Source organism: Lagenorhynchus albirostris, chromosome 1 (assembly GCF_949774975.1).
Source record: "Lagenorhynchus albirostris chromosome 1, mLagAlb1.1, whole genome shotgun sequence".
Classification (NCBI taxonomy): Eukaryota; Metazoa; Chordata; class Mammalia; order Artiodactyla; family Delphinidae; genus Lagenorhynchus; species Lagenorhynchus albirostris.
Window position 1 is genome coordinate 191,586,235 of NC_083095.1, and position 27,975 is coordinate 191,614,209.

Sequence of the window (27,975 nt, forward strand, 5' to 3'; positions counted from 1 at the left end):
TTTTTACCGTCGGCCTGGAGCCATCTGGTTTCTCTGCGAAGGTTCACGATGGTGTTTTTTCAGTGCAGCTGGTCACATGTGCTCCTTTCCCAAGTCAAGGCTGATGACCTGGAGAGGAATGTGTGCAGACGCTCCGGCATCTCTGACGTCATCGTACCCTCTGCCGTTAGCTGATACTCTGCCATCGAGGCTGAGCACTGGGCTTGGTGGCCACCAGCACTTCAACTCCCTTTTGCACGCTCGTCCTGCGGTTTGTAGGTAGAGCCTGGGACAGGGGGTCACGAACCGTCTGGTGAATCGATGGGCATTTACCTTCATGGTGGGACAGGGCACACCCTGCCACGTTTTCCGCCCTGCTGATGGGAGCAGTGTGCCGGGTGAATGTTAAGGAACAAGTGCCTTGTCACAGTAAAAATATGCCGCGGACAGAAATTAGAAAAATGCCTTCCAAGGCAGACTTATGGGAAAGAGGAAGTCGTCTCACCCTGCTCCGTCGGCCTCGGCGGGGTGCGCTCACTCCTCCTGGGCAGTAAGCTCTCCGCACTAATGATCTGGACTTCTTTCGTTGGTCTTTTTCTTTTAAAAAGTTGCAGCTGAAGTGTGGCTTGTCACCATTTGGAGAAGTGTAAGTTTCTTTCCCTTTTCAACACCTTTCAATTCAATGACTACTTATAGGGGGCCTGGGGGACCTCCTCCATCCCTGCACCTCTGACCTCTCATGTTTCCAGATGACAGCAGGGAGAAGAGCAGCCACCCTTCTCTGCAAGATGAAAAGTGTTCTTTTTATTCTGCCACGATGATTTAGGTGCTAGGGTCTTTTGGTGACAGTACCTACTAGAAGTACAGAAAAATCCCAATAATCAATGTGGGACTATACAAATAAAAATAAGAGGTTTTCATCAACCCAAGAACATTCCCCTGCATCGTCGCATACCCCAGAGTCTTTGGTGTTCAGCTCACAGCCAGGCAGCACTGGGTTTGGACGAGCCTCCGAGACTCAGAGTCGAGGTAGGCACTGTGTCCTACCTTGTCTTCGTCGCTACACAGTGGAGTTTTTCCCTTTAAGGGTTTTCTTAATACTGGTACAGACTATCCCTCATCCCCTAGATACACTCTCTTACTAACGCTTCTACTACGTATTCAATTACTCCTTTCAACTACCAGCCAGTGGTGTTGACCCTGACCATGGGGCAAGCCCCGACCTCAACCTACACTGTGTTAAGAACGCTGGCCGTGGAGCGGATCGCAGCTCCATCACTTAGGAGCCGAGGACAAGCCACGTAACCTCTCGGTGCTGCAGTTTCCTCATCTGTAAGAAGGAATAAGAATAATAATACCTACTTCATAGGGTTATGATGATGGTTGAATTAATCCTGGGGTCTACAAGCCAGTGGATGCCTGTGAACTTGAATGCGGAAATTAGTTACATCTGGACTCGTTAGTTTTTCAAAGTTATGGTATCATTAAACGTGTCACTGGATCTTATTATTTAATGTGTTAAGAAAAAAGAAGTACTTTGGTTATCATATAACTTTTCATTGTTTGGGCAACCATCTCAGTATGTTTTGTTTCTCTTGTGTCCCATCCCTGATAGGCTCCACTAGATGGCCAAGAAAAAGTAAAGTCTCCTTGAATTAATAAACATGCCAAGTACTTACAGTCATTCTGAACATAATAACCATGACATAGGTGTTCAGTGTTATTACTATTATCTCATTTAATTCTCACAGTAACTACTAAGAGGTAAATATGGCTATTATCATCCCCCTGGAAGGTATGCTTATGAGGGCAGGGATTGTTTTTCTGTGTTGTTCATTGTGTATCCCCAGAACCTACCACGGGCGTGGCACATAGTAGACATTCGATAGATATTGGCTTAATGAATGTCCAGATCCCAGTTTTGCAGATGAGGACACCAGGGCGCTGAGAGGTGAAATAACACGTCCGTGGTCAACCAGCACCTGCGTCATCAAGCCCCACCCATGTGGCTCCAGGGCCGGAGACTGAACTTCCTCACCTGCCGTTTCCTGGCCATTTCATAGCTCCTCAAGCGGCAGTCTTTCCCCAGCAGAGGGCTTGTATTTGGGAAAAGCAGGGCCTAGTTTTGCCTGAGACTTCTTAGCGGAAGCAGAAGGAGATGCTCATGCAGACCTGGGGGACCCAAGTTTCACCTGGTCCTCACGTGATAAGATGGCAAAAGTAAAGTCCCGTTAACAGGTGAGTGTTCATGGCTTTTCCCCTTTTACACCTGCTAAAGGGAATTTTGTCTTTCTCAGCTTGGTTGCTGGGCTTTTATGGTGCTGGATTTGGGTTTAGAGAAAATGGAGAAGTGACAGCAGGGATGTACTCCAGCAAGGATGGAGTTTCACCCACGGGAGAGGATGGTGAGTAGGAATCAAAGGGAAGAGACTGCGTCAAGGAGAGACAAGAGCCAGCAGGCCTGGGTGCCAGGGAGAGCTGAGAGTGACAGAGAGAGGTTTGGGGACTGCCTGCTGTGTTTGTGGAGAATGGAGGTCAGAGGTGGGCGTGGGAGGATTTTTCAAAGTTTTGTCGCACAAAACTTCTTGCCTCCCTCTCTCTCCCTACTCTTGAGTCTTGAGCATTTCCTTTAGACACATAGTAAAAACGTTAACTTCTAGGCCTCTGAGCTAATGGTTAGCTCAATACTACTTCTTCAGGACAGGGACTACATACACTCCAACTTTCATGTGGTCAGTCAACACAAGGTCTCCACTGGCTTTCTCCTGCTCTACTTCTCCTTGTCAGGGTCAATGCTGCTAGGTTGTCCCAGGTCCCGGAGCACAGAACTCCTTACATGAGTTGGAAGATTGGCTCCTTCCTTGGCTGTGCGATTCATTTCATCATGTGGCCCAGAAGTGGCCCAAATGTATCCTGTGTTTGTCTAAATTTCTCAGAAAAGCAGGGTTTTTTTTATCTTCCATGAGTATCTGCAAAGCTAAACACATATCTATGAAAACAAGTAATGGCTTGCAAACATAGTGCAGTCTAAATAAATTCTTTAAAAAAATTCTATAAAGAAAATGTAATCCGAAGGGTTAAGAATGACAGTTGAGGGTTTTGACTTTGACATGAGGCAGACGTGTTTAATCCCCAGCTCTGCCAATTATTAATCATCTAAATTTGGGCAATTGGGAATTGCCTGGTGGTCCAGTGGTTAGGGCACCACGGTTTCACTGCCAAGGGCATGGGTTCAATCCCTGGTCGGGGAACTAAGATCTCACAAGTTGCATATGGTGTGACCAAAAAAAAAGGGGCAATTAACATAATCACACTAACCTCACTTTTCTCATCTGTAAAATAGAGATAATAATATATATCCCATGGTGTTTACTGTGAGGACTGAATGCCAGAATCCAGGTAAGATATTTAACAGGTTCACTATTACTCTTACTTAACAGGGAGCAATTTAGATGTACAGAGAAATAGCATGAAAAGGTCTTTCTCATTTGGTGTCTATTTACAGATCTGTAATTAACCTCTTTCTGGTTTTCCAAAACAGACTGCCCCAAAGATATATTCTGGTCTCTCTCTTTTGCAGGATAGAAAACCGCTTACATATGTGAAATGCCAGCTCTTCTTTCTGGCTTCTAGCAGCATCATTAAGGTTTGAAACCTTCCAGATCCAAGTTCGGGTGAGGCATAGATCTGGGACTGGTGAGCTTCCTGGGTGCCCTGTGGGAAGGAAGCTTCTTGATCAGAGTGTTTCACAATGGGCTCTGGGCCCTGAGGGGATCCCAGGGCAGGCCTCTTCCGCCCAGGATGCTGAGCTCAGGGAGAGCCCTGTTTTCCCAAGATCACTTCCGGTTACAGTGAGGGGGGAAGCTGCTTCACGGGCCTTTCCCAGGGCCTTCGTTTGCAACAAACCACTGTAACACACACACACACACACACCAAAAGACACATGAGAAGTTGAACGTGTGGAAATAGATGATTTGAAAAGAAATGAAATAATCATTTTAAATTACTGAAAAAAATACAACTATACATCAACAACTGTGAAACAAAGATTTGGCACTCACCCTGAGTATTAAGAGCATGTAAGGCAAAGAGGGTATGAAAAGAATATGCAGTCATTTCAGCATGCCCAGCTCCACTATCCTTAGGTATTTGGTCACTTCAATAGTCTATTTTTTGAAGTAGGCTGATTGTAAGGGTCCTCTTTCTCACTAGTATTGCAAAAAATAAAAAAATAATTTCAATGATTTTACTTTGAAACAGTCTTTTTTCCCCTACCAGATTAATTTTCCTTAAATACCATTTTCCTCACAAGCTAAAAAGCTTTAGCAATTCCTGCTGGCTTTCAGACCTGATCCAACTTTCTCAGCCTGGAAATCTAGGTCATCCCATCGTTGTCCGACCCTTCCCTACAGAAATCTTCCATCCCAGCTGGTATCCTCATTCTTCTGCAAACATATATCGCTCGTTGCTGCTTCAAACAGTTTAACCATGCTGGACCCCAAAGGAAGTCCCTCCTCCAAGGCATTTCTCTCCCTCAACTCATTTCTTTTCCTTCAATTCATGTTCATCTCTCAGATTTTTCCCCTCCAGAGATACTGACTGATTCCTTTACATGGAGAAGTCCCAGGTGTGACTGAAAGAAGTAAACAAATGATCCCCACAGTGCCTTAAGCAGAGCAGTTTCCCTTCTGGAGGCAGCGAAGGGCACCAGAAGGTTCATTTGTAGGGATAAATGTGTATTTTTATGAATGGAATTTTCAATATTTAAATACCCCCTCTGAATTAATGTCCTTATTTACTTCAGTGTAGCCAAACATAACTCAAAATTCAGCTAATTTAAGACACAGTCTCATTCTGAATAAATAAATGAAGCAAGCAAATCTTTTTCAAGGAGAAAATGTCTTTGAAAGGGATTTCTAAAGCTTCGTTACATTACATGGAGAAGTTGGTTCTCTAGTGAATAAATAGAAGTCATAGCCTGCTTCTTGCAGTACAATTTTCGCAGAAAAACAAACACACACTGCCTACTGATGGTGTTTATCTGGATCTGGGCAGGTAAAACACCGTTCCGTGTCCCAGCGCACAGAGATGGAGTACTGTGTATCTGAGAGCACTTCCGGGAGAACAGCCCTACGGCTTTTCATCAGAGAATCCCAGCCTGCTCTGGTGAGCCATGCAATGTTTTTATGTGGGGAAGAAGGAACCAGGAATCCAGGGAGACCTTGTGGTCTGTGAGGTCCCAGGCACAGTGCTTTGAGGTGTTTTCCCACCTAAAGGTCATGTGAGGTCCCAGGCACAGTGCTTTGAGGTGTTTTCCCACTTAAAGATCATAACACCTCAGCACCACAACTGCTGTTACCCCACTGTTACGGTTAAAGGCATTGCAATTACAGGATCAGTGCAAGAGCTGCGTTCTTTATTTCAATCCAAGGTAAACAAAATAACGATTACCTGTGACAGCTGGAACGCCCACTCTGTTGGGAGAATCATATACAAGGAGGCATGAAAGTGAGCTCAAGCTTGCCAAGCTCTAAATAAATGACACTTGCTCGTAGCAGGCGGTGGCGCCCAGAGTGACAGCATAGGGTCACGTAGCTTGGGCAGCACACAGGCAACCGTGGTTATGTCATAGGTATCACACGTTTGTAGTTTTATTAGTCCTGGCAGGTGGGAGTGAAGTGTTTTGTTCTACCAAAAGCAGCATATTACAGCAAATTTCCAGCAAACGGAAGTGAAGTATCTTGAAGAGTGGTGTCTTTTCCTAATTTCTGCCAAGGCGCCAGCCACGTGGCCTAGCAGAGGCTGGGGGGCGGCAGCCCTTCAGTCGTTGACCATCCCAGGCCTCTCCTAGGGGGGTCTCCATTGCACTGGTCTCCCTGCCTCTGCACCAATGTGGCAAAACTTCCATGGTTTCCATCACCGTGAACCTTTGCAGACTTTCCTTAAAATAGTTTTTTAAAAAGTTAAGGAGTTGTATTTAGAAGTCAGGAGAGTTGGCGTGAGTCCTTGGGGGCTAAACCAATTTCTTTTAGAAATCAGTTTTTATGAATCTTGATTTCGTAAAATGTAGTAATCAACAGAAGAGCTTTTCTAGCATGTAAAATGGTAAATGCAAATGACAAGGATGCTCCTTTGTCCTTTGTTTTGGGACATCTGGCCTTGAAGTTTTAGGCTATTGACTTTATCAGCTAAGCCTCTTCTTAACTTACAGCATCTGACTCAGTATTTTCAGAAAGGGACCTGCCTGGGTCACAGCTTCCCCTTTTATGAACTGGTCGCCTGGACACAGGCATGGGGACAGCAGCCATGATTCTAGCACCAAAACCTGGGCAGGGTGAAGACAGCCAGGCGCAGGCAATGGGCTCTTCTCTTTGGGGACTGAAACGTGGGACCGAGGGACACAGTGCCTGAGGGATGACAGAGCTGAGTCGCACTGAATGCAGTGCCACAGTTGACAGGGGCTGCTGCGGACCTGACTGCTTCTTCCCAACCTTGGGTGTCCAGATCTTCCACGAGCTCTTGAGCTACTTCAGTATCCTTCGTATATACATATATACACGTGCGCATACCTATATATATAATCTCTTAAAAGTAAACTTCATTTTTAAAGCAGTTTTACCTTTATTGAAAAATAACAAAGATAGTACAGAGAGTTCGCCTATACCACACACCTAGTTTTCCCTTTTAGGAACCCAGCACGTTCATCACAATTAATGAACCAATATCGATACCTTGTGATTAACCAAAGCCCATACTTTATTCAGCTTTCCTTAGTTTTACACGGCGTTGCTTCTCTCTTCCAGGATCCCATCTAAGCTACCATATTACGTTTACTTGTTACGTTTCCTTAACCTGCTCCTGGCTGTGACGGGCTCGGACCTGTCTTGTTTTTGAGGACCTTGACAGTTTTGAGTAGTACTGGTTAACTATTTTGTAGCATATGCTCCTCTGTTAGGATTTGTCTGCTGTTTCTCCCATGCTTAGACGGGGGTTTGGGGTTCTGGGAAGGAAGACCACACACACTGTCAACATGACTTGTCATCACTCTTGACATTGGCCTTGATCACCTGCCTGAGATGGTATCAGTCAGGTCTGTAATCTCAAATTTATTATTATTTAGTGTGTCTCTCTCTATCTTTTTTTGCTTACATGGTTTCTGTTTTTTTAATCTTAGAATTTAAACTCAGATCTCAGAGACTTATCTATTAAGTTCCTTTGTTTCCTGCTCATTTACCAGGGAGAGGGAATTTGGGGATAAAGGGGTAGTCATGAGAAAACTACATGAGTTAAGAAAATAGAGGCAACAAAACAAGAGTGCCGTCTCCTCAAGCGCCGTCTTAGTTGGCAGCGCAACGTCTGTGTGTGCACACCCGCAGATTGTTTCTCCTGCCGCAGCACCAAGGCTTTCCATTCCGCGATGGCTCCTCCTTACGCATTTCTTAATCTTCTGTGTGCAAGAAGGAGTCACTCAGTTTCCAAGTGGCTTGATGAGGAAGCTTCTCATTTCCAGGTCAGCACTAGTTAACGAAGGATGGTGGATCGTAGGCTCTGGGGAACAAAAGTAGAACAAGAGTGATTGTGCTTGTGACTCTCTCCCTTGTGAGCTCAACAAGGTAAGTACAAAGATGACTATTAATTAAATATAAGTTCTGAGTAACCCATTTCACTCTCTCTGTTTTTTCTCAACTTTTCTATCAATGCGTTTCTTTCTCAATGTAAAACACTTATTCCAATCATAAGCATTGCAAAGTGAAGGTATTCTTTGTACCTTGGGGCTGTTCTTGCACAATGAGTGTGGCTATATAGAGATAGGACTCATTTTGGGGTATGTTATCATTGTTCTCACTTTATAATCATGGCGAAAAGAGTTTTGGTCTTTTTCAAAAATGCCAAATGCAATTAAAAAATTTTTTGTCTTATGCTCACATCAAATGCCATGGATTGAAGAGTGTTTTTTTCTTCTTTTTTATAAATTTATATATATATATATATATATTTTGGCTGCATTGGGTCTTCGTTGCTGCGCGCGGGCTTTCTCTAGCTGTGGCGAGCAGGACCTATCTTTGTTGCGGTGCACGGGCTTCTCATTGCAGTGGCTTCTCTTGTCGCGGAGCACAGGCTCTAGGCGCGTGGGCTTAGTTGCTCTGCGGCATGTGGGATCTTCCTGGACCAGGACTCGAACCCATGTTCCCTGCACTGATGGGTGGATTCTTAACCACTGCACCACCAGGGAAGTCCCTGAAGAGTGTTTCAAAACTACTCCAAACTCCTTCAAATTAACAGCTTTCCAAACTTGGGAGGATGAAGGCATATTTGATTTAGTACGAGGAACTTAAATGTGTGTGTGTGTGTGTGTGTGCACGTGCGCGTGTGTGCGCCTGTGTGTGTGTAACCGTCAGATAGGCATGTCTTACAGGCACACCTGAGACCACACACAGGCTGAGGCTCCTCAGGTGAGCACACCGGCATTGAAGCAATTATCAGTCTCTTTAATGTGTCTCATTAGCCCAGAGGTCCTTAACTGTCTTACTGTAACACACTTGGTGACAGCTATGCTGAGGCCCACGTACAGCCTTGTGTTCGTGGGATCATTGGTGATCAAGGTTCATTCGCCCACATATCATGCTGTCATTCCTCACCCCTCTTGCTAAGCGTTATTAGACAGCTTTCAGTTCACACCTAGAAGCCCTTGAGGAGAAAGTCAGTTGCCAACTGCATCAGAATCCAATCTGGAAAAGTTGCCGGATAGACCACAGTCGCTGCTAGTCGTTTGGATGGGTGCTTCCTGCTCAGGTACCACTGGTGGATTGAAACCCTCCCATCTTAAAATGAGTTCCAGATTACTTCAGTTAGCAAACGCTCACTGGGCACCGACCCCGTACCAGACTTGGTGAATAAGTCAGGCGAAGTCCCTGTCACCATGGGGACAGCTTCTTTCCTTTCACTCGTAAGCAACGTCAAGCTGGTGCTCTGGGCTCAGAGGAAAAATTTTCCCCCAAATTGATAGACCTAGAATCTTGACGAAGGGCCCCGGATTAGTGAAGGACAAAGCAGAGTCTCTCGACCTCCCGAACATACCTGCAGGTACTCGCCCCTCACCAACAGGGTCACTGCTGGAATGAGTTAGTCAAGGACGCGTATTTGGGGAGAGAACAGCAGGCGAGATCGTATCAGTATCTCAGGGCTTCTGTAACTTTCAAAAGCCCTTCAGGTAATTGTAATACCCTCCGCTGGCTCTTCTTCTGGAGCAAGCAGACGTGAGTATCTGCAGGTGCTTATGTTTATGGTGTTTTGTGTGTTATATCATTGTAGTCGCAGGATTCGGGCTGACCGGTGATGCACAACGGTGGCAGTGAGTGTGTGGGGCTTGGTGCAGTGAAAGGAGATGCAGGCATGAAAACAGAACCTGGGGACCTAGGAGCTAGTGACCTGATCTGGGAAGAATTGCTCATTGATGATAAAGCCATCAGAGACAAACCTGGAGTCTCGCGTAGTTAGGCTTCTGATCCTGTAACAGGGGAGCCCGGGGAGGACCTCCCCAGACTGAGGAAGAGCGGCGTTATCGCAGGGCGTGTGGGAAGGGTGGAGTTTAGGTCAGATTTAGGTGAGACTGTGTTGTGATGGACTCAGAGCAGAGCAAGCCTGTCAGTCATATTTTATTAACATTTAGTAATATTCTTGCTGACATCAAGTATGAGCTGAAAGGTGGATTCAGAGTCCTATTTCCTTGGTAACCATAAAGTTAAGATAAACATGGAATGCTGTTTCCCCAGATCTCTTATCCGAAGGTCTGCACCTGAGGAAATCAAGGCTGCGTCCTTGTGTCAAAGGGACACACAGGCTCCCATCGTCCAGGAAAGAGTGACTCTTCCATTCTCACTGACACTCAAACAGCTAAGTTTCTGACAGCCTATGATTTTAGAGGACAAGTTTTTATCGCTCTGTGTCCTTGGTGGTGAGAAAGCAGCTTTCGGAGGCTCGCGCTAGCACGACAAGATGCAGCTGTAAAAATTTGACTGAGGCACCCAGAGACGATAGATGTAAAATGCTAAGAGTTACCAGAGCCAGAAGCAAATCTCAAAGGAAATAGCTCAGCCCTTTGAGGCCTCTTCAGAATCCCTCACTCAAAGTCGGATAACAGGGCAGCGGTAGAGTGTAGGGAAGGTTTTCTTGGAGGGAAGCGATGCTGAGTCCCACGTAACCACTCGTCCAAGCTCTTCCTGTTTATCTCACAGGAGAGGGAGCGTCAGAAGCACCACAGGGCAGCTTGATTTGTGTCCTCCGGGGTTTGGAATGCCTGACTTTCACCCGAGGCATCCAAAGCGGAGAGGCTGCAGGTAGCAGCTTGAGGCAGCAGTTCAGAGAGAGAGAGGGCAGGGGAGGGGGACCCGTGTGCTCTGGGAGCAGCCGCACGCCCACCGCTGTTGCCCGTAAAGCGTGCATGAGCGTTTCCTGAGGGCCAGACGAGGGACTGCGCTGCAGATGCTGACGTCACAATACCTGGAGGGGTCTTCTCCAGTGGGAACACCTGTGGGAGGTGGGCTTCAGGGACCAGAAACTACGGGGGTGGCAGCCAGAGAAAACTGCATTGTCTAGGTCTTGAGAGGCACAGTCGGATGTTTCAAGTTCAGGTCAATGAAGCTCGAAGTGTTGATCAAAATATTGGCATTTGTATTAAAATTTCTGAATTAAAACTGTGTCCGGTGGCTTAAACTGATCAAAGGTTTTGCATACTGAACAGCCATCAGCACAGCGATGAGACCATCCAGGTTTTCATCTGGGCAGGGGCAGGCTTCCCTCTGAGGGCATGCTGAAGGGACAGTGCTGGGCAAAGTTTCGCCTTCCGCTTCCATCCAGCCCCGAGGTTCTGCTTGCCCTACATGCTGGTCTCATCAGAGCCGAGAGCAAGGTCACCAACTTGGCAAGTGCTTTTGTTCCTTAAATACACTGAGGTCAAGACGTATCCTCCAGACAGGGGGATTTGGAATTAGTAGAAGGCTAAAGGCAATTGAAACTGGAAGAGACAAGGGTACTTGGTGTCGGGAAGCCACCTGGAGTAGGGAGATATCAAGAAAGCTGGCAATCACCATTGAGGACGCTGGCCTCTACGTCAGTGTGAAAGGACAGGGGAAGACTGTCACTGAGTAGAGAATGGAGTCTCATTGACTGGGGGACACGATGAAGGCCTCTCTGGTCACCTACCCAGTGCCTGTCCACCTGGACATCTCTGCCCATCAACAGGGATGGCACTTAGCAGCCGTGCCAGTGACCTCCATCCTCCCCACACCATAGGTGATGGGCGGGGGGGAGGGGGAGACCAAGCTGGGCCAGTTATGTCTTCTCTCCATAGAACTTGGGATGGGGTCAAGGGAGTTGATTCAGTCGTGTGTGTGTGTGTGTGCGCGTGTGTGTGTGTGTGTGTCTGGGGTAGCTTTACTCTTACTTACGGACACAGGAGCTTGGAAAGCTGTTTTCTGGAGAAGAATAGAGCAGAAGTGTAGAGAGAGGCAGGTCTGAAGACAGAGAAAACTTCAGCTGAGTTTCTCATGGCTTTTCCGTCTCTGGCTCCCAGCCTTCCTGAAGACTGGCTTACTTTTGCTTATACTGGGCTGGCCAAAACGTTCATTCGGGCTTTCCCACAACATCACCCGAACGAACTTTTCGGCCAGACCAATCTTTGGCTTCTATAAGACACCCCTCTATCTTCATAATTAATTTTTGAACTCTATTATTAAGGTAGAGGAATTACTCTTCAGTGGCTTTGAAGCACTGTGTCAGACATTGCAAAGACTGCATTTTAAAATTTCTTAGTTGCTGTATCTTTTGACGCGCCATCAGTCAGATGTACTGAGATTCTATGACATTTCCCAGGCTTTCCTCTGATTGGCGGGGGCTGTCTCTCTTCCCTTACGGATATCTGCTAATTGTAACTTCAACTGAGAAACAGCGCACCAGCAAGCACAGGGAAGGGCGGGAACGAGCAGCACAGACCTCTACTCCAGGGGCTTTAGCTCTGTCCTAATTCTGGTCAAATAGGATTAACACTCTTAACCCATTGCTATCCAAAAAAGAATGTCACAGTGAAAAGTGGGCATCTGCTAATTTTAATGACTTCTGTTGAAGAAGTGAAGGAGATGATGATGTGAAACAGCGATCAGCTTATTTTCATACTTTGTCAGCTCCCATGCCTTCGGAATGTTGTCACTCAGTGGGTTTTTGTTTCCACCTTCTGGGTCCGCCCATGCGAGGCAAGCTTGTGATGTGCGGAGAGTTGATTTTTTTGTGTGCCATGGTCTCTAAGGCTTCGCATCAGATTCCCTTCCTCCTGCCTGCTGCCCAGTGTTCATCTGCCGTTGCCCCTGGATCTGGAACCTTGTCCCCTGTCACTGGGATGACTCCTGATTCAGAGCTCCCTTGAGCTCCCCCATCGCCTGTGCAGAGCTAGTTTGCCTGTAGCCCCACCCGGGTCTGTGTCTCACACCCGGCCTGTCCCTGGCAAATAGTCTGCTCTTCATAGATCTATGCTTGATAGACTGACCCATTTAAAAAGTTAATGATCTTATTGCAATATTAGCAACTTGAGAAAGAAATCTCCTTTGCCCCTTTCTGGAAGAAAACAGCCCACCTGGGGAAGTGGAGAGAAGGCCTACCTTTCACTGACGCTTGAAGTATTGAGCAACACATCAGGAATCCATGCAGTAGAATTCAAACTTCTCGCCATTGCCTACCAGGCCCCACCGTCCTCTCTGCCCTGTCTGGGACCACCTCCCGCACCAGCCTAGCCACCTGGCCCTCTCTCTGTTCCTCTAACACGTCGCTTTTCTTCCTCCTTCGGGGCCTTCGCCCTGCTCTTTCCTCTGCCAGGAATGTCGTAGCCTTGCAGCTGTGTAGAGCTGTGGTTTCTCACTTAGGTGGCGCCTCCAATCTTAGCATTTCTCCTAGAGCGTTTCTCTTTAGAGTATTCCTCTCTCTTTTCCCAATTTACAGTCACTCCCCCACCCCTCAGGTCACTGTTTCCCTCTTTGTCCTGATCCCTTTCTGTAATTTATCTGTTCACTGGTTCATTATCTGTCTTCTCCAACTGATAAATAGCTTCCAGTCTGTCTTGTTCAAGACTATACTTAGCTGAGTGCCTAGTTCACGGCAGCAACTAGTAGTACTTGGTAATTAGTATTGATTACTTGTTTGGTGAGTAAGTGAATAAAAGAATACTCTTTGATATAAATTACTTGATCTCAAAGAAAGAATGTTAGTGACAGAATCTGAGGTGTTATTGTGGAATAAACTTTACTAGGAGTGCTAAGCCCTTCTCATCCCTCCCTCCTCCGCACCCCCTTCTTCTTCTTTTAAACATAACTAGATCTCAACACTAAGTTTCTTTCTCAGAATACTCTGGGACACATATTTTCAGACTAGCGTTTAGAATTCCATTTCTTACAAGGGTTCTATAAAAAAGTCTTTGTTAGGTAATGAGGTTACTCTGTCCTCCAAAGAGCTTTACCTTATTCTCCAGAAATGAGAGAAAAAAAGATTTGTCTCATTCTTTGTATTAGGTTTCTTGTCCTTACATCACTTCAAGTTCATGTTTACCTTAACATTCCTTTCCTTCCTTACGTTTGACTTTTGCCGATCTGCATTTTTTCTCAACACTATAAGTTTTATGGAGCTGTTGGGTGAAGTGCTTCACTTCAAATAGCCTATTTCAGAACCTCGTGGGAATGACAAAAAGAACAAATAGAAGAGGAAAGCAGCTAGAGAGGGTTAAGCGAGTGTGGTCCCCAGGTGAGATATACTTCGCCCCCTTTCTAGACCGGCTGGCGTGGTCCGAGAGCTCAGATGACTGTAGGTCTTCATCTCCACTCCCTCCTCCCTCTGCTTCAATCTTCAAAATCTAAGGCTCATCTCCGAGGGCTGTCATGTTCCTTTCTTTCTTAAAATTCCCTCCATTAGCTGAGTTCTCCAGTTTATCTTCTAAATTTCTTTCTGTAGTCTAATTTTTTGGTTAAAGCTTTATGGTGTATTTTGTATTCTCACTTCTTGCTATGAATCTGCTCACTGGGCAGTTCATTATACACTATATGTTGGGTAAATAGTAGTTATATGGAAAGAGTATTTATAAAGTTCTTTAAGACAGCTCAGTCATATTTATAAAGTTCTTTGAGACAGCTGAAGGCGGCTGATACCAGAATGTACTTTTTTGATGGCCCTCAGGTGTTGCGTTTATTACTGTATTTTCTTCTGTTGTGGAAGGATTAGTTCCCACGGATATCCTCAAAGTTTGCCTTTACCATTCTGTGTAACTTATTCATGTCCTATTAAACATTGTTTTTTCTAATTATACAAGTAATACACGTTCAATATGGAACACGGAAAGGTAAAAAAACAAAACAAAACAAAAAAACACAGCATAATCTCGCCAGGGGTGAAAACACTTCACACCTCCTTTTTGCATATGCCAATTTCCCTGTGAATCTGAGGCAGCATTTTAAAAAACACCAAGAGGTCGCTCTAAATCGAAGCGATGTTAAGGATTAGCTGCTATCCAACAAGTTCCTGCGGAGGTCAAAGACTCTTGGTGGAGGAAGGAAGCTCGCCTCTAGCAAAGCAACCCGGGCTTCCTCTAGCAAAGCAACCCCGAGCACCCGGGTTCCTCTAGCAAAGCAACCCGGGCACCCGGGTTCCTCTAGCAAAGCAACCCGGGCACCCGGGGCTCCCTTGAGGAAGGCAGCTAGCTGTCACACGGAACAGCTGCTTCTGCAGCCACCCGGGGGCGGAGCGGGCGGAGGCGGAGCTTCGATGATTGGGGTGGGGGAAAGGAGCTACAGGGCTTCCACCAATCAGGGCTCTGCTTTGTTTTCACGTACCGACCAATGAGGGAGCGCTGCTGGCGAGCCTGTCTTCAAATCGGAGACGTGCACCCCTATCGCAGCCAATCAGCAGGCGCCTCTTACACAGCGTCCACCGCGTTCTCGCCCCGCGGGCGGAGCGGCCCCGCCCCGCCCCTCCCCTCCGGCCTCGGCCCCGCCCCGCCGCGGGGCTGCGGGCTGGAGCGGGGGCCGGGCTCCCGGACTCGTGCGTCTTGCGCCCGCCGCGGCGGTGCCGAGTCCGCAGGCTGCTGATTGTCCTTCGCGGCGGCCGCGGTAGCAGCCTCCTTACCTCGGCCGGGGCTGCCTGCGCCGGACCGAGCGCGCCTCCCGCGGCCACGGCCGCCCGGAGCAGGTAAGGGGCGCCGGGGCTGCAGCGCCCGTCCGAGCCCGGGCGCGGGGCGGGCTCCCTGGCTCTCCCGCAGCCGCGGCCGGCAGGTCCGCGTCTCCCGGAGCCTCCCGCCCGCCTCGGGGCGCCTCCGCTGGGAGCGCACGGCCGCTGCACCTGGCGGGGCGCGGGGGCGGGGAGCCCTGCAGGTGGAGGGGAGACGCGGAGTTGAGTCAGTCCGGCTCGCGGCGCAGGGGACCTGCTGATAAGGAACGATAAGCCAAGTGGCTTTTTTTTTTTTTTTTTTTTAAGTGGGAAAGGTGTCTGTACTTAGGTGGTGTGAGTTACAGCCTTCATGGACACGGGCGCTTTGCAGTGCGTTTAGACAGGAACATGATTTACTTATTATTATTTTAAAATTCGAAACAGCCTTTAACGTGAACTTATTGGAGGTTTTTTCTTCCGTGACAAGTAGACCCAGCAGTGTGACTCACCTTTGTCTGGGCTGCAGTGCGGGCCGTGCGGTGGGGACGAGGGGAGCAACGTGGATGGCGATGCCGAGCTAGTGTGCAAGAGTCTGGGGGTGGCACCTTGTCTCTGTCTCTCCTCGTGGGTGGGTGTAGACTTGAGATTCGTTTTCTTTTTCTTATTTTCTAAACATTAGCATTCGAATTAGAAAAAAGCCTTTCTAAACATAGCCTCCGGGCTTTAGGTTTTAGGGCTGCACCTGCTACCCACGCAGTCATACTTTGCAGACGAGTCCTAGGCAGTTAACTACAGTGATGTGATTTACCTGTGATGAAAAACCTTGAATTGCTGTTACCTTTTCTTTGACTTGCGTAACAGCTTTTTCTCATTCACCATTTGTTCACAAGTGAAATGAAGGTCACGAGTTTTAGCGGAAATGGCAGACTCTTGGAGCAGGTCCTCCCTTCCAGGTGCACTGCATTTAGGTCTTTTAATTGAGAAGCTCACTGCACTGCATCAATATTGGTATCCTCTTACTCTCCAGAAGCAGGTAGTGCACCTCAGGCCCATTTTGCAGGTATGTAAGCTCAGAGCCCTAGAGATGAAGGGAATTCTGCCCCAGGTCTGTAGACTTCTGCTATTATATACCTGTTATGGGTTTAATGCACGGTCCAGTACGGTTCCCACCGTCAAGCAAGCTTCTGCATACCGATTTGATTCCCATGTACACCAGTCAGAGGTGGAGATGGTTATTTCCAAGTAAAATATTCTTAGGCTTTTTTTTTTTTCCTCTTAGGTTGCTAAGATAGTTTGAATTTCACCAGAAAGGTGATTTTTCACACAGGTAAGAAAACCTAGCGGTGCTATGTGAGAAATCTCTATTTTAAGTTTTGGGAGGTTTTCCACGTTAGAAAACCTTATCTTCTTTGTTTGCGTCTCTGGCTTAGCATTGGACTTGAGTACTGCTTTCTGAATTGAACTAGTTAATATTCATAACGTAAGTAAAACTGAAGCATAACACATTTTGGTTATGATTTTGTTTCAGGAAGTTTTTACTATAAATTTAGAAGTGTCGAACATGTAAAAATCATCTCTTCCTTGATGAGAGTAACTCAAGGGATTTTGGGGGTTAATGGCAAGTGGGGTTAGATGGGTAGTTGAGAGGGTCCCCTTGAATGATGTCAAGGCTTGGGGAACCCAGGGAGTTGTTAGGTTATGTTAAATTTATTAGTCATCAGGAACATAGAAATGTCTTATTTATTACTGAATGGAGCTGTTAGTCATGAAGCGACATCTTGTTTTCATGGCAGGTGCTCTGCTGGGTGGAACATGTACATTTTGACATAACTTATTTGTCATGTAAGGCATCCCTTACATAGGGCTTGTCCGTTCGGCTCTGATTCTGTTTACTCATTTGTTTTTGCATTAATGTCTTTACTTAATTTTTACTCCTCTGGTCACATTAAAATTTCTAGCACCCAAGCAGAACATTCCATAAAGAAACCTTTATCATCTGCTAATTTGTACAGAAAGTGAGATCTCTTCCGATGAGCACCTCTTGCAGTGTGGGAAGTTGGAAAGAGATTTAGGCCGCTTGTAGGGTGTTTACCTGTATTCTTAGCTATAGGGCCTGTAGCCCCCGTGTAATTTTCAGGGTTTCTACCCTTCAAAAAAGATTTAATTACGACGTTACACAGCTTCCACTAGATGGTGCACTGGGTGCTGTTTACTGGAGATTTCAATCAGGTTTTTTTTGTTTTTATTAAAAGCATTTCACTGACAAAGATACAAATGTGCTGCAGCTGTCATCACTGAAATTCAAACAGAATTGCAATCAGTGATTTAAGTCAGTTTTATTAAATGAGATCATTTGGAAGGACATGGCAGCTTAATTTAAAGTGAGGGAAGTTGTTAGTCATTTTAGAAACAACAGAACCTAGAACAGAGTGTGAATTTATGGGTCCTTATTTATGTACCCTGGAACCGGTTTGTGTTTTGTTGAAATCTTACGTGAACTCTGGTGAGCTGTTTGAGCGTGCTTTTATGCTTTGCCTTCTTAGATTCCTGATTCTTTAAACGAAGAGGTAGGACGAAGTGGCTGTATGTAGCAAGATTATTTGATACCTGCTCTGAACGAATACGTAAACATCTTTTTTTCCAGGCGTGTAAAACAGTTTTTATTCCTTGAAGGCTCACTTCGTAAATCCTTCTGTTCTTATGGGAAAGCATGATTGTCAGCTTCACTTAGGAAAGAGCGGGGAGCTTGCTTTCTCCCTTGGGTGGCGGGAGCTCGCTTGTTACTGGCCTGGTTACTGGTTAAATTGCTTGTCACTGATGGTTACAGAAAGGAGATGAGAAAACACAGACGCAGCTTTGGTAAAATGCTTGCCGTTTTAGGGTTAGAAATGGCAGGGTTAGTGCAGAGTAAGGACTAGTCAGGGTGACTGCATGTTGTGAGATGTTTTGTGGAAAACACTGGACTTTTAAAGGGCAGCGCAAGCACTCAGGTGAGAAGGTCTGTGGGCGGTTGGTGTGTGTCTGTATGATCCAGTTCCGCTGAGCTTTGTGTGGGCAGGAGAGCTTTGGTAGTTTGCTTCTTGGAACCAGCTCTGGTCCTCAGGGGAGCTGATGGTGGTTTGGGAGGGGAAAATACGTAGGTGCTGCTCCTTCCAGGAAGGAAGCTCCTGGCGGGGCTGCCCGCCCTTGGGGGAGCGTGGCCGGGCGGTGGGCGGTGTAAGCAGCTGGCGGATGAACACACTGCCTGAGCGTGGGCTTCCCCCAGTCAGGGAGCATTGAGTCAGCTTTACAGACGTCCCGTGGTCCAGGCTCGGGCTGCTTAATGCTGCTGGCTTCGAATTTATGTAAAATACGTAGAATCCTGAACTTGGTAAAATGAATGACTTGTGTTTGCAAGTGAATGGCTTAAGAGAGTTACTTGGATGTGTTAGGTTCTCGAATTATGGTAGGTGCTTGAACATACTTACCTCTGATACTCGGTCTTCCATTCCCTTTGGAAAAAGGCGTTATTAGAAATAGGAAACCTTGAATACGCATGGAGCTGGGGTGTTCGTATTGGGCAGTTGATTTGGGGACAAAAGAAGGCACTGGTCTAAATACTTCTTTGAGAAGAGAAGGGTCAGGCAGGGTGCCCTAGAGGGCTGGTCCAGCTAAGGGGCAGGGAAAACTCTAGGACGTACTGCTGTAGCCTGTACAGTAAAAGCCTCTGATTAGCTTTACTCGTGATTAAAAACTTGCTCTTTGCAAGACAGTGTCTCTTTATGTGTACTTACAGCAATTTGAATCATGAGAATCAAACATTTCTGAGGGTTGTAAACTTCTTTTTTTGGCGCTTGGAAGTTTGTGGAAATGAGGTTGTAAAGTTTGGAGTGGAGCTAAGGATGAAAAGGATTGTGGAGCCGTGGACCCAGATTTGCCAAGCTTCTGTAGCTGATAATCAAAATAGTTTTTTTCCTCTTCCTAATATGGCTTGGGATTCAAATTGTGAAGATTCTGTTTGGACCTCTGTGCTCCCTTTCATGTTTGGAATGTAGCTCAGTTCCCAGGAAGGCCCATCAGAGTTGACTGTTTTTTAGACGGTCTAATCAGGGTACAGAGTCCAGGGGGGAGGAGGTGCTGTGCTGTGGGTAACGAGGAAATGAATTAATATCATTTAGATCTTTTAAAAATAGGGTCACAATTTCGCATTTTGGAATTTTCAAAATGGTAGTCATTTCACCTTTAACATACATACAGCTGAGTATGAAAACTTGAGGCTGAGGTTGTCAAACTTTATCATTCCTCAGAATCCCCGGGAGGGCTTGTTAAAATTCAGGTGGCTGGTTCACTCCCACAGTTTGGTTCCTCCGGTCTGGGGATGGGCCCTGAGAATATGCATTGCTAAGAAGTTCCAGGGTGACGGTCGGTGGTGCTTCTGGTCCGGGGAAAACCACTGACAGGATTCCAGGGGGGAATAGAAATGTGGCTAAGAATCCAGGCTTTGAATCCCTGCTCTGCCTGTTCTTCCTTCTTTGACATCAGGCAACTTTCTTACCTCTGGTTTTTCATTTCTAAAGTGGAAATAATGTAGTAGTATGTTGTTGGGAGTATTACGTGACCTCAAATGTGTATAAAAACTCGTAGGACGTTGCCTGGAGGGTTGCAAGCATGCAGTCAATGCTGGCTTTTAATCATAAAAGTCAACTGGACGTTGCCTGGAGGGTTGCAAGCATGCAATCAATGCTGGCTTTTAATCATAAAAGTCAACTAGTGAATGAAATAACTAGAATCCTGAACCTTGTGGAGTTGAGGTTTGTTCTTTAAGGACAGAAACTTCTGTCTTTATCCTCATTTCGCTGCCGTGTGCTATGGGAAGGATACATGAGTACTCAACTTCTGTTTAATGAATGAAGGGAAAGTTTGTGGATCCTAATAATTTTCCAGAAACCTTTTTAGAGACATAGAACATTTACGTCGCTGGTGTCTTTTTCCCCCTCTAAAAAGCTTGAACTCTTTGGTCAGAATATATTGGACGCTAGCTGTAATCACTGTGGTCCATACTTTATGGAACAGGAGTCTTAAAGGTGGTTCCTTGGGGTTCAGATACAAGGCAGCACCTGGATGTTCTTCAGGACATCTGCAGTCTCCCCTGGAGAGTGGTGACTGAACTTGATGCCCTCGATGCAGTTCCTGGAGATCTTTCCGAAGCTTGCGGGATGCCTGGTTCCCTTTCTTCCCACGGATCTCTGAGAGCTTTCTTCTCTCTGGCGATGCCCTGGATAGGAGCCCCTCCCTTCCCGTCACTTCCTGTCACAATCACGCATTTTATTTCCACTGTAGCGGTTATCACACGTGTAACCGTAGCTTTATCTGTTTCCTCTTTATTGTTTCCTTCACTGGAACGTCAACTCCGAGGGCAGGGACCTAATCTTCCCTACTGTGTCCCCAGCACGGGCGCAGTGCCTGGTGAACAGGGACCTGCCGGTTCGGTGAAGGGGCGTGTTAGATGGGGACCCCTCTCCCAGATCGGGTGTGCAGACCCGAGTTAGTGGTCCTCTCTCACTACCGGTCCACGCGGAGCCTCTCGTGTTACTTTATTGCGTTTCCCCCTTTTCTCCTCACAGCCCCCTCTCTCAGGCATAGATGTCATTTCCTTGAGTCCTGCCCGGTTATTGGCTGGGCTGGCTGTGCTCGGTTATGCTCCCCACATGCTTGCTGGGCTGGCTGTGCTCGGTCACGCTCCGCACATGCTCGCTGGGCTGGCTGTGCTCGGTCACGCTCCCCCCATGCTCGCTGGGCTGGCTGTGCTCGGTCACGCTCCCCACATCCTTGCTGGGCTGGCTGTGCTCGGTCACGCTCCCCACATCCTTGCTGGGCTGGCTGTGCTCGGTCACGCTCCCCACATCCTTGCTGGGCTGGCTGTGCTCGGTCACGCTCCCCACATCCTTGCTGGGCTGGCTGTGCTCGGTCACGCTCCGCACATGCTTGCTGGGCTGGCTGTGCTCGGTCACGCTCCCCACATGCTAGCTGGGCTGGCTGTGCTCGGTCACGCTCCCCACATGCTAGCTGGGCTGGCTGTGCTCGGTCACGCTCCCCACATCCTTGCTGGGCTGGCTGTGCTCGGTCACGCTCCGCACATGCTCGCTGGGCTGGCTGTGCTCGGTCACGCTCCCCACATGCTTGCTGGGCTGGCTGTGCTCGGTCACGCTCCCCACATGCTTGCTGGGCTGGCTGTGCTCGGTCACGCTCCGCACATGCTTGCTGGGCTGGCTGTGCTCGGTCACGCTCCCCACATGCTCGCTGGGCTGGCTGTGCTCGGTCACGCTCCCCACATGCTTGCTGGTACTTGATAATTCCTGACCTTGTAATTTTTTTCTAACCTGATGCCCCAGATGGAGCGTCTGGGCACGTATGTTACTGTTCTTATTTGCGGTTCTCTGGTTACTAGTGCAGTTAAGTGTCTTATCAGAGGCTTATTAAGCGTGTGGGTTTCCCTTTCTGTGAATTGGCACTGACATATTTATCTGTATTTAATTGTTTTGCAGGGGGAGCAGTCTGTGGTATTTTAATGGCTGGCTTTTCTTCTGGGTGTTCCATGAAGAGGATGATTTCATCTTTACATAATGTTCATGTGTCATTTCCTTCCAGTTCGCGCTCTCTGTGTGTTCTTGCCTCACTGTATTTGTCTAGACTTGCGCCGATGCGTTGAAGATGAGCAGAGATAGTGGCTGCTTGATCACTTTAATACCCTAAAGGGAATTCATTCTTAGTTTTGCCTCTAATTGGGAGATTTCATTTTTATAAATTGTATTTGATTTCATTTTTGTAAAATTTGTTGTGACTTCACTGTTGTTCGAAAAGCTGGAGAGGTAAAAGCAGAGAACGCTCTTCCTGATCTTTGTAAGGAAACTGACCTGATGGTATTTAGCTCTTAACCCTGAAAAGTTACAGTTGTCTGTACTGAGGTTTTTAAATTAAATATTTGAATTATTTTCATCAGGCTTTTCCAAGGTAAGTTGTATACGATGACTCTGGTTAGCTGAACGCCGTCGTGGGTTTGGAAGAACAAAGCAGAAGTCGTTAATGCATCTTATACCGTGAATTTTAAAAACTTTATTCAAGTGTAAGATATACCTAGAAAAATGCCTACACCATATACCTAGACATATATGATGCATCTGTCCTAAGTGTGCGGCTCCCTGAATTTTCACAGAGCAAACACACTTATGTAAGCAGCATTCAGGTGAAGAAACAGAACATTGCAGGACCCCAGGGGCCGTCCGCCTCCGCATTTTCCTGATCCTGACTTGTAACTGGGGAGTAGTTTGGGTTCCCTGTCACCCGGCTCGTGCTGGGCTCCCATCTTTGTTCGAAGGAGAAATCAAAGTCATGTCTGAGAGCTTTGAAGAAGCATGACCTAGACTCCAGTTCTCGCAGCTGTTGTTTTCTAACCTTTGGTCACAGTACTGCTTCACACTCTTAAAAATTATTAAGGATGTTTCGTCTGTGTGGGTTGTATCTATTAATATTTACTGGGTTAGAACTTCAAGCAGGAAAATTTATTTATAAATTCATTAAAAAATAATAACCCCATTATATGTTAACATAAATAATTTCTTTATGAAAAATAACTTTATTAAAATAATTGAGAAGTGTGACATCGTTTTACATTTTTGCAGCTCTTTTTAATGTCTGGCTTAGTAACTGTTTCTGTATTCAGTGTGTTGTGATTTATTGTTTGGCTGAAATATGTGAAGATAATCCCACCTTCTACAGACCTGCAGTTGGAAAAGAGAGGAGTATTTTCGTATTTTTTTTGGTAGTCATTCTTTGATCCTACAGTAAAACTCTGTTAAGTGGTAGTCTTAAAGTTGAGTTGCAGAGTAGAAGCTGAACCCCAATCAATAAAGCTTTCTCGCTCTGTTACATTTAAATCTGTCGGTCTTTCTTGTACTTTGAATCTTCTTACCCATACGTGATTGAGGAAATGTTCATTCATGGAGTTACATAAATCTGCCAAATATTGGCATGTCTTATGATACCATTTGAAAAAAAAACCAAAACAACCATTTGTAGGATCAGCAGTGAGCCCATCAGAAGAATCTGTGAGTACTGAGAAAGCTTTCGTGAAAGTTCCTGGCGGCAGGTATAATTTTTCCAAAAACTGAATTTCTGCTTGAAAGCTTGAATTTTATTATTGGCAACAAACACTTCAGGTGTTTTCCTTGACGCGTCTGGCTCACTGGGTTCAGTTTGAGAAGACGTTTACCAGATACGCAGCTTTGTCGTCCGGTTATTTATATAAGAATCCTGCTACTCCATGGGGAATAGAAAAAGTTGCTAGTTGGGCTTACACATAGAGCAGTCGGCACAATTTCTCTTCCTCGAGGTGACCGTCATTGTCCAGTGGACAGCTCAGGCTCTTCTCTGCACTTCCTATTTCGTCACACAGAATATTAAAAAGACATGCACTCAAGGGTCAAGATTTCACCCAGTTGTTAGTTTCCACCGTTTCTTCAAGGATATTCTTAGGTGAAAGTGGTGCTTTTCCCCCGAGTTCCTCCTGGTGAGGACTGCAGTGTTGACCTGCACAGTTGGTGCCCCTGCCCTGCTTTGTGCTAAGGTGCCAGCGATTTTACACGCCCTGGCTTGAATATCATCAGTGCAAAGGTCAGTGTAGTGAAAAGCACAGCCTCTCAGCGCTGTTACACAAAGAGTTTTTACGTCCTGAAGGTTCTTGAGAAGCCCCCGGGTTTCCTGGACCCTGAGAGCCAAGAGCTGCCACCTGGCATCTCCTCCAGCGCAGCCGGGGGCCAGCCCCCCATTCTGATGTCTCCCTGACGGGGCTGAACCAGACCCAGCTTCTTTGCCTCCTCACTCCTAAAGCTATCTTCTCAGAAGCAGGGCCTTGCCACGTCTCGGCTCAGCTCGGCTGTACTTTTCCCAGTGAAAGAAAGTTTAGTAACACTAGGAGAGCAAGTACTTCTGAGATCAGCAGCTCCAGATGGATATGAAGCTGTGCATTTTGCTGTCTTAACGCAGTAAACACATCCACAGACACGCTATTACTTGTTGATTTTTCTCATCTTTTTAGATGGAGATAATCACAAAGAGACCTGGAAATGTCCTGTGCGTGTATCAAAAAGTATTTGCTCGGTAACATCATAATTAAGAATTATAACAGGTAGTAACCTGTTGTGATGCTCTCGATCTAATGTGTGGTTTAACCTGTTCTTCTGTTCTTTTATTTCCTGTAAATGCTAATCTGATCTTGATTTGGTTCAGTTTCTATTTTTTCGGCAAAATTGCTTCATAGGTGGTTGAGTGTACTGGTAGCTGGATTCCGGCAGTGTTGGTTGTCTCTCTGTGATGTTCACGGTCATTGATAATCATTGCCTAGATCCATTATTTTATTAGGGGTTTGCAAAATCGTGATATTTAAATTCTGTCTTTTTAATTTATTAGGATATCTTAATAAAGAGAAAGTATATTATTTGAGATGTAGTTAGTAGAGAAAAGGCAGCTTAAATGTTCGATTAGAAAAAATTAGTTTTCAAGTATGTTCAGGTTGAAGAAATTGGTCTGTCATTTTTCTTTGAAACACCAAGCTAAATTGCACTGGTTTGTAGACGTAAGTGAATCCAAAGGAAACTATTAACAGAAAAGTCCTTTTGTTGTATTCTTAAAGTAGATTAACTCATTTGAAATAAAATATAATAGTAGACACATCTTGGTGCTATTAAAGGAACTGGAATTTTTTTGAGTTAAACCAAGATTTTTCTTGCCTCTAGAATAATGTAGTTATCGCACGTAATTATCCTTTTACATATCTTAACATCGTGTTCTGAGAGCAGATTTGAAAGTGTATAAGGCATCCTGCCTTGAAGGTGCTGATGGTGCAATAAAATAGGTGAAAAGTTGACAGTTTATATAAATTTGTCACTGGCATTCTGTGGGTTACAGTATTTCCCCCTTAAAAATTTATAATGCTGAGAAATGGATGATCGAAGATAAAGTTTTCTTTGGAAAAACCAAAGCAGTAGGTGAAACTGATTATCTGAGGAGCAGGTTAAATGGAACTGGAGTATCTGTTGGATTCGGGTGAGAGACAAAGGAGAGGCAGGTGCCTCCAGTCGTAGCCTGCAGACTTTCACCCAGATCCCTGCGGGTGTCGGCTGTGGCTTGGAACAGGTCCTTCTGCTTCAGGTCAGGCTGGTTCTTAGCTGCTCTTTCCTCCCCGCATTTCTTCTCATAATTTGAGTGATTGCCGAATGCACGCTACTTAGTACCTAGATGACAAAAGGTTATATAAATATTTGTACGTCTGTGCAACCCCCCCGGGCACTGACTCACGCCCTGATCAGCAGTGGGGTGTTCTTCATTCACTAGTCCGTCCTGTACCCTTCCTCTCGTGTGTGTTTCAGGTTGGTGTCCTCAGCAAAGCGCTTTATTTCATTACTGATGCACATAGTTTCGGGACTGAGGTTTGTCACCTTGTCTTCAGTGCAGTGTCTCGCACTCTGTAGACGACAACTGAAGTGATTTTGATTGGGCTTCTGGTGTCTCCGTGGTTCTGATCTCCAGAGGACTCCAGAACTGGGTAATTAAATTTACTGTCTTGCATATGGAGCCTCCAGTATCCGTCAGGGACAGACTGTGACTGGGAAGGCGGGACTGCTTATCAGAATAGACAGTTTCCTGTCTGAGAATAATTGTGGACTTAGCAAAAGCTTTGGAATGCTTTAGCCGGCTGGGACGGACTTGGAGTTTACAAACAATCACCGCCATTTATTGGTCCCTTGCTGAAAGCCAGGCACTGTGCTGAGCCAGCTCTCCTTAGATATTCATGCCGAATTCTTACAGCAGCCCTTTAAGTTATTGTCATTTTTATTTTGCAAATGGGAAAAGACCAAGTAGTGGAGAAGTTAAATAATTTGCCCCGAGTCATATGACTAGGAAGTGGTAAAAGCTTGGCTCCAAACCCACGTCATCCGTTGTTCCAAACCCCAGAGACCACAGAGTGTGAGAGCATCGCATGATCTGAGCTCGCACCGGCGTTTTTCTCTCCTTATACAACGTCTTCAGTCTTTCTTTCTCTGGCTTCTCATCTTAATCTGGACAAGCGCGAGTCTAACACTTTGCACCGAAGCGCACCCCTCAGGGACAGAAGTTGGCCCGGGAGAAGTCTGAGGGCTCTTCAGAGAGTAGCCCACCACAGGCATAAAACTGTTCTGAAGTTTATGTTGGATCTGATAGGTTAAACGTCACTTGACGTTCCGGGAAGATGTGTCATTTGTACGCCCACCCTTCATCCTCCACAAGAGACCTCAGTTTGAGGGGAAGTCTGTGGGACCTTACGGAGATGCCCTGGCCAGATGTGGGCCCTGGGTAATTCTCCCTGTTGGCGTGGTGAGGTCGGGAGGGCCAGAGGGCCCTGACGCGGTGCGGGGGGACACTGGTGAGGGGGCGAGTCGGGGGGCAGCCGCGGCAGGGCTGGGCTGGACGCGGATTCGGGCGGAGACTGAGTGGGCCGATGGCCGGGTGGGGCACTTAGTTCTCCTGCTTCTCAGACGGTGTCATTTCTTCTCTGTTCCTGCCGCTGGCTCTGCTTCTTGCTACTGTCCCTCAGTCCTCGATCTGTCTTCAGACCCCCCACCTCCCGCACGCGTGCACACACACACGCACAGCGTGGCTTTGTCCAGCGTCTGGGCTCCAGCGAGCTCGGGTCCACTGAGCCCACCGGAGCCTCGTGTGCGGGAGTCCGTTTGCAGTTGCTTTGTGGCATCCCCTGGGTGTTTGAATGTCTCAGAGTTAGCGCTGATTTCAGCTGCTCTTCCCTCTGAAACCGACTGTGACATTGTTAGGCCGTCTACAAACGGGCAGGAAGAGAACATTTGCATGTCCACTGTGGGTCCCTCTCAGATCCCTGTTTAATCAGCCAAGGGGGCAGAACTCGCTGGAAGGTTGAGCCGAGGCAGCATGAGCTGGAATTCCTTTCTCTGGCCCGTGGTTCCCAGTGAAGCGTGCGTCTGCCTGCGACTAAGTCAGGGCTTACGTCGCATCTCCAGCAGATCTACGGGAACAGTCGAGTACCTCCATTTACGATAATGTGCGTAAACACTAGGTTCTATGATGTTTTAAACTCAGCTTAGCTTCTCCAAGGCCAGAAGCCTCCTCATGGATGGTGACTAGATGGTGACTACACCTCCAGTCTCCTGTGTCCTGGAGAGTCTGTTTCTCCAACTCGCTTCCTAGTTTAGCTGATATTTATTGCCCTGGTCACTGAAAACCTTAAGGCCATGTACGTATATCTTAATGGTTAAGGATATAGACTGTAAAACAGAAACATTTTTTTGCAGACCACTTGGTTGAGGTATGACTGACATACAAAAAGCTGAGCGTACTCCACGTCTGCAGTTTAATGAGTGTACATTTCGAGGTAAGTGTACATCTGAGACATCATTGGTATACTCTGTGTCATGAACCTGTTCATCACCTCCAAAATTTCTTCCCGCTCTCTGTATTATTATTTTGTGGTAAGAGTACTTGACCTAAGATCTGCCCTCTGAGCAGGTTAAGAATACCGTGTGGCGCTGTATCTGTAGGCGCTGTGCTGTGCAAATCTCTGGGACTTTCACCTCGCGTAACTGAAACTTTGTACCCTTTGTCTCATGCGTCCCCGCGTCCCCCTGCCCCCAGCCCCTGGAGACCACCGCTCCACTGTTTGCTCTGTGAGTCTGCCTGTTTAGATTGATCACAGAGGCAGTGCCGTGTAGCGTCTCTGCCTGTGACCGGCCTGTTTCACGTAGCACAATATCCTCCAGGTTCATCCACATCGTC

The 27,975-nt window shown here is 46.6% G+C and overlaps 2 protein-coding genes across 6 annotated transcripts in view; one reads left to right on the forward strand and one right to left on the reverse strand.

The window, feature by feature from the left end:
• Positions 1–166: 166 nt before the first annotated feature.
• On the reverse strand, positions 167–27,971 carry LOC132528894 (TRIO and F-actin-binding protein-like). Its single transcript, XM_060165054.1, has 10 exons — positions 27,797–27,971; positions 23,490–23,571; positions 20,848–21,496; positions 20,197–20,442; positions 18,624–18,647; positions 17,249–17,303; positions 15,666–15,824; positions 14,994–15,374; positions 1,213–1,309; positions 167–356 (listed from the first exon to the last, which is right to left on the reverse strand). The coding sequence occupies exons 1-10, from the start codon at positions 27,969–27,971 to the stop codon at positions 167–169; spliced, it is 2,058 nt and encodes a 685-aa protein (XP_060021037.1).
• The window catches only part of MPP7 (MAGUK p55 scaffold protein 7), a 253,485-nt gene continuing 240,516 nt past the window's right edge, over positions 15,007–27,975 (forward strand). For 4 of the 5 annotated variants that reach the window (XM_060163543.1, XM_060163535.1, XM_060163558.1 and 1 more), the window contains exon 1: positions 15,007–15,198. The gene's annotated coding sequence lies outside the window, so the exon portion shown is untranslated. Of the gene's footprint in view, positions 15,199–16,103; positions 16,217–27,975 lie in introns of those variants that run through there. The other variant, XM_060163548.1, reaches the window with a different exon arrangement.

What these genes read in the sequence shown, in the direction of transcription:
- LOC132528894 (XM_060165054.1), bottom strand. Translation starts at nt 27,971, where the DNA reads ATGTGGATGAACCTGGAGGATATTGTGCTACGTGAAACAGGCCGGTCA. An exon ending in GCACTGCAGCCCAGACAAAG is followed by an intron (nt 15,375 to 15,665) that starts GTGAGTCACACT and finishes CTCCACCTGCAG; the next exon opens with GGCTCCCCGCCCCCGCGCCC. An exon ending in CGCGGCGGGGCGGGGCCGAG is followed by an intron (nt 1,310 to 14,993) that starts GCCGGAGGGGAG and finishes TCCTTCTTACAG; the next exon opens with ATGAGGAAACTGCAGCACCG.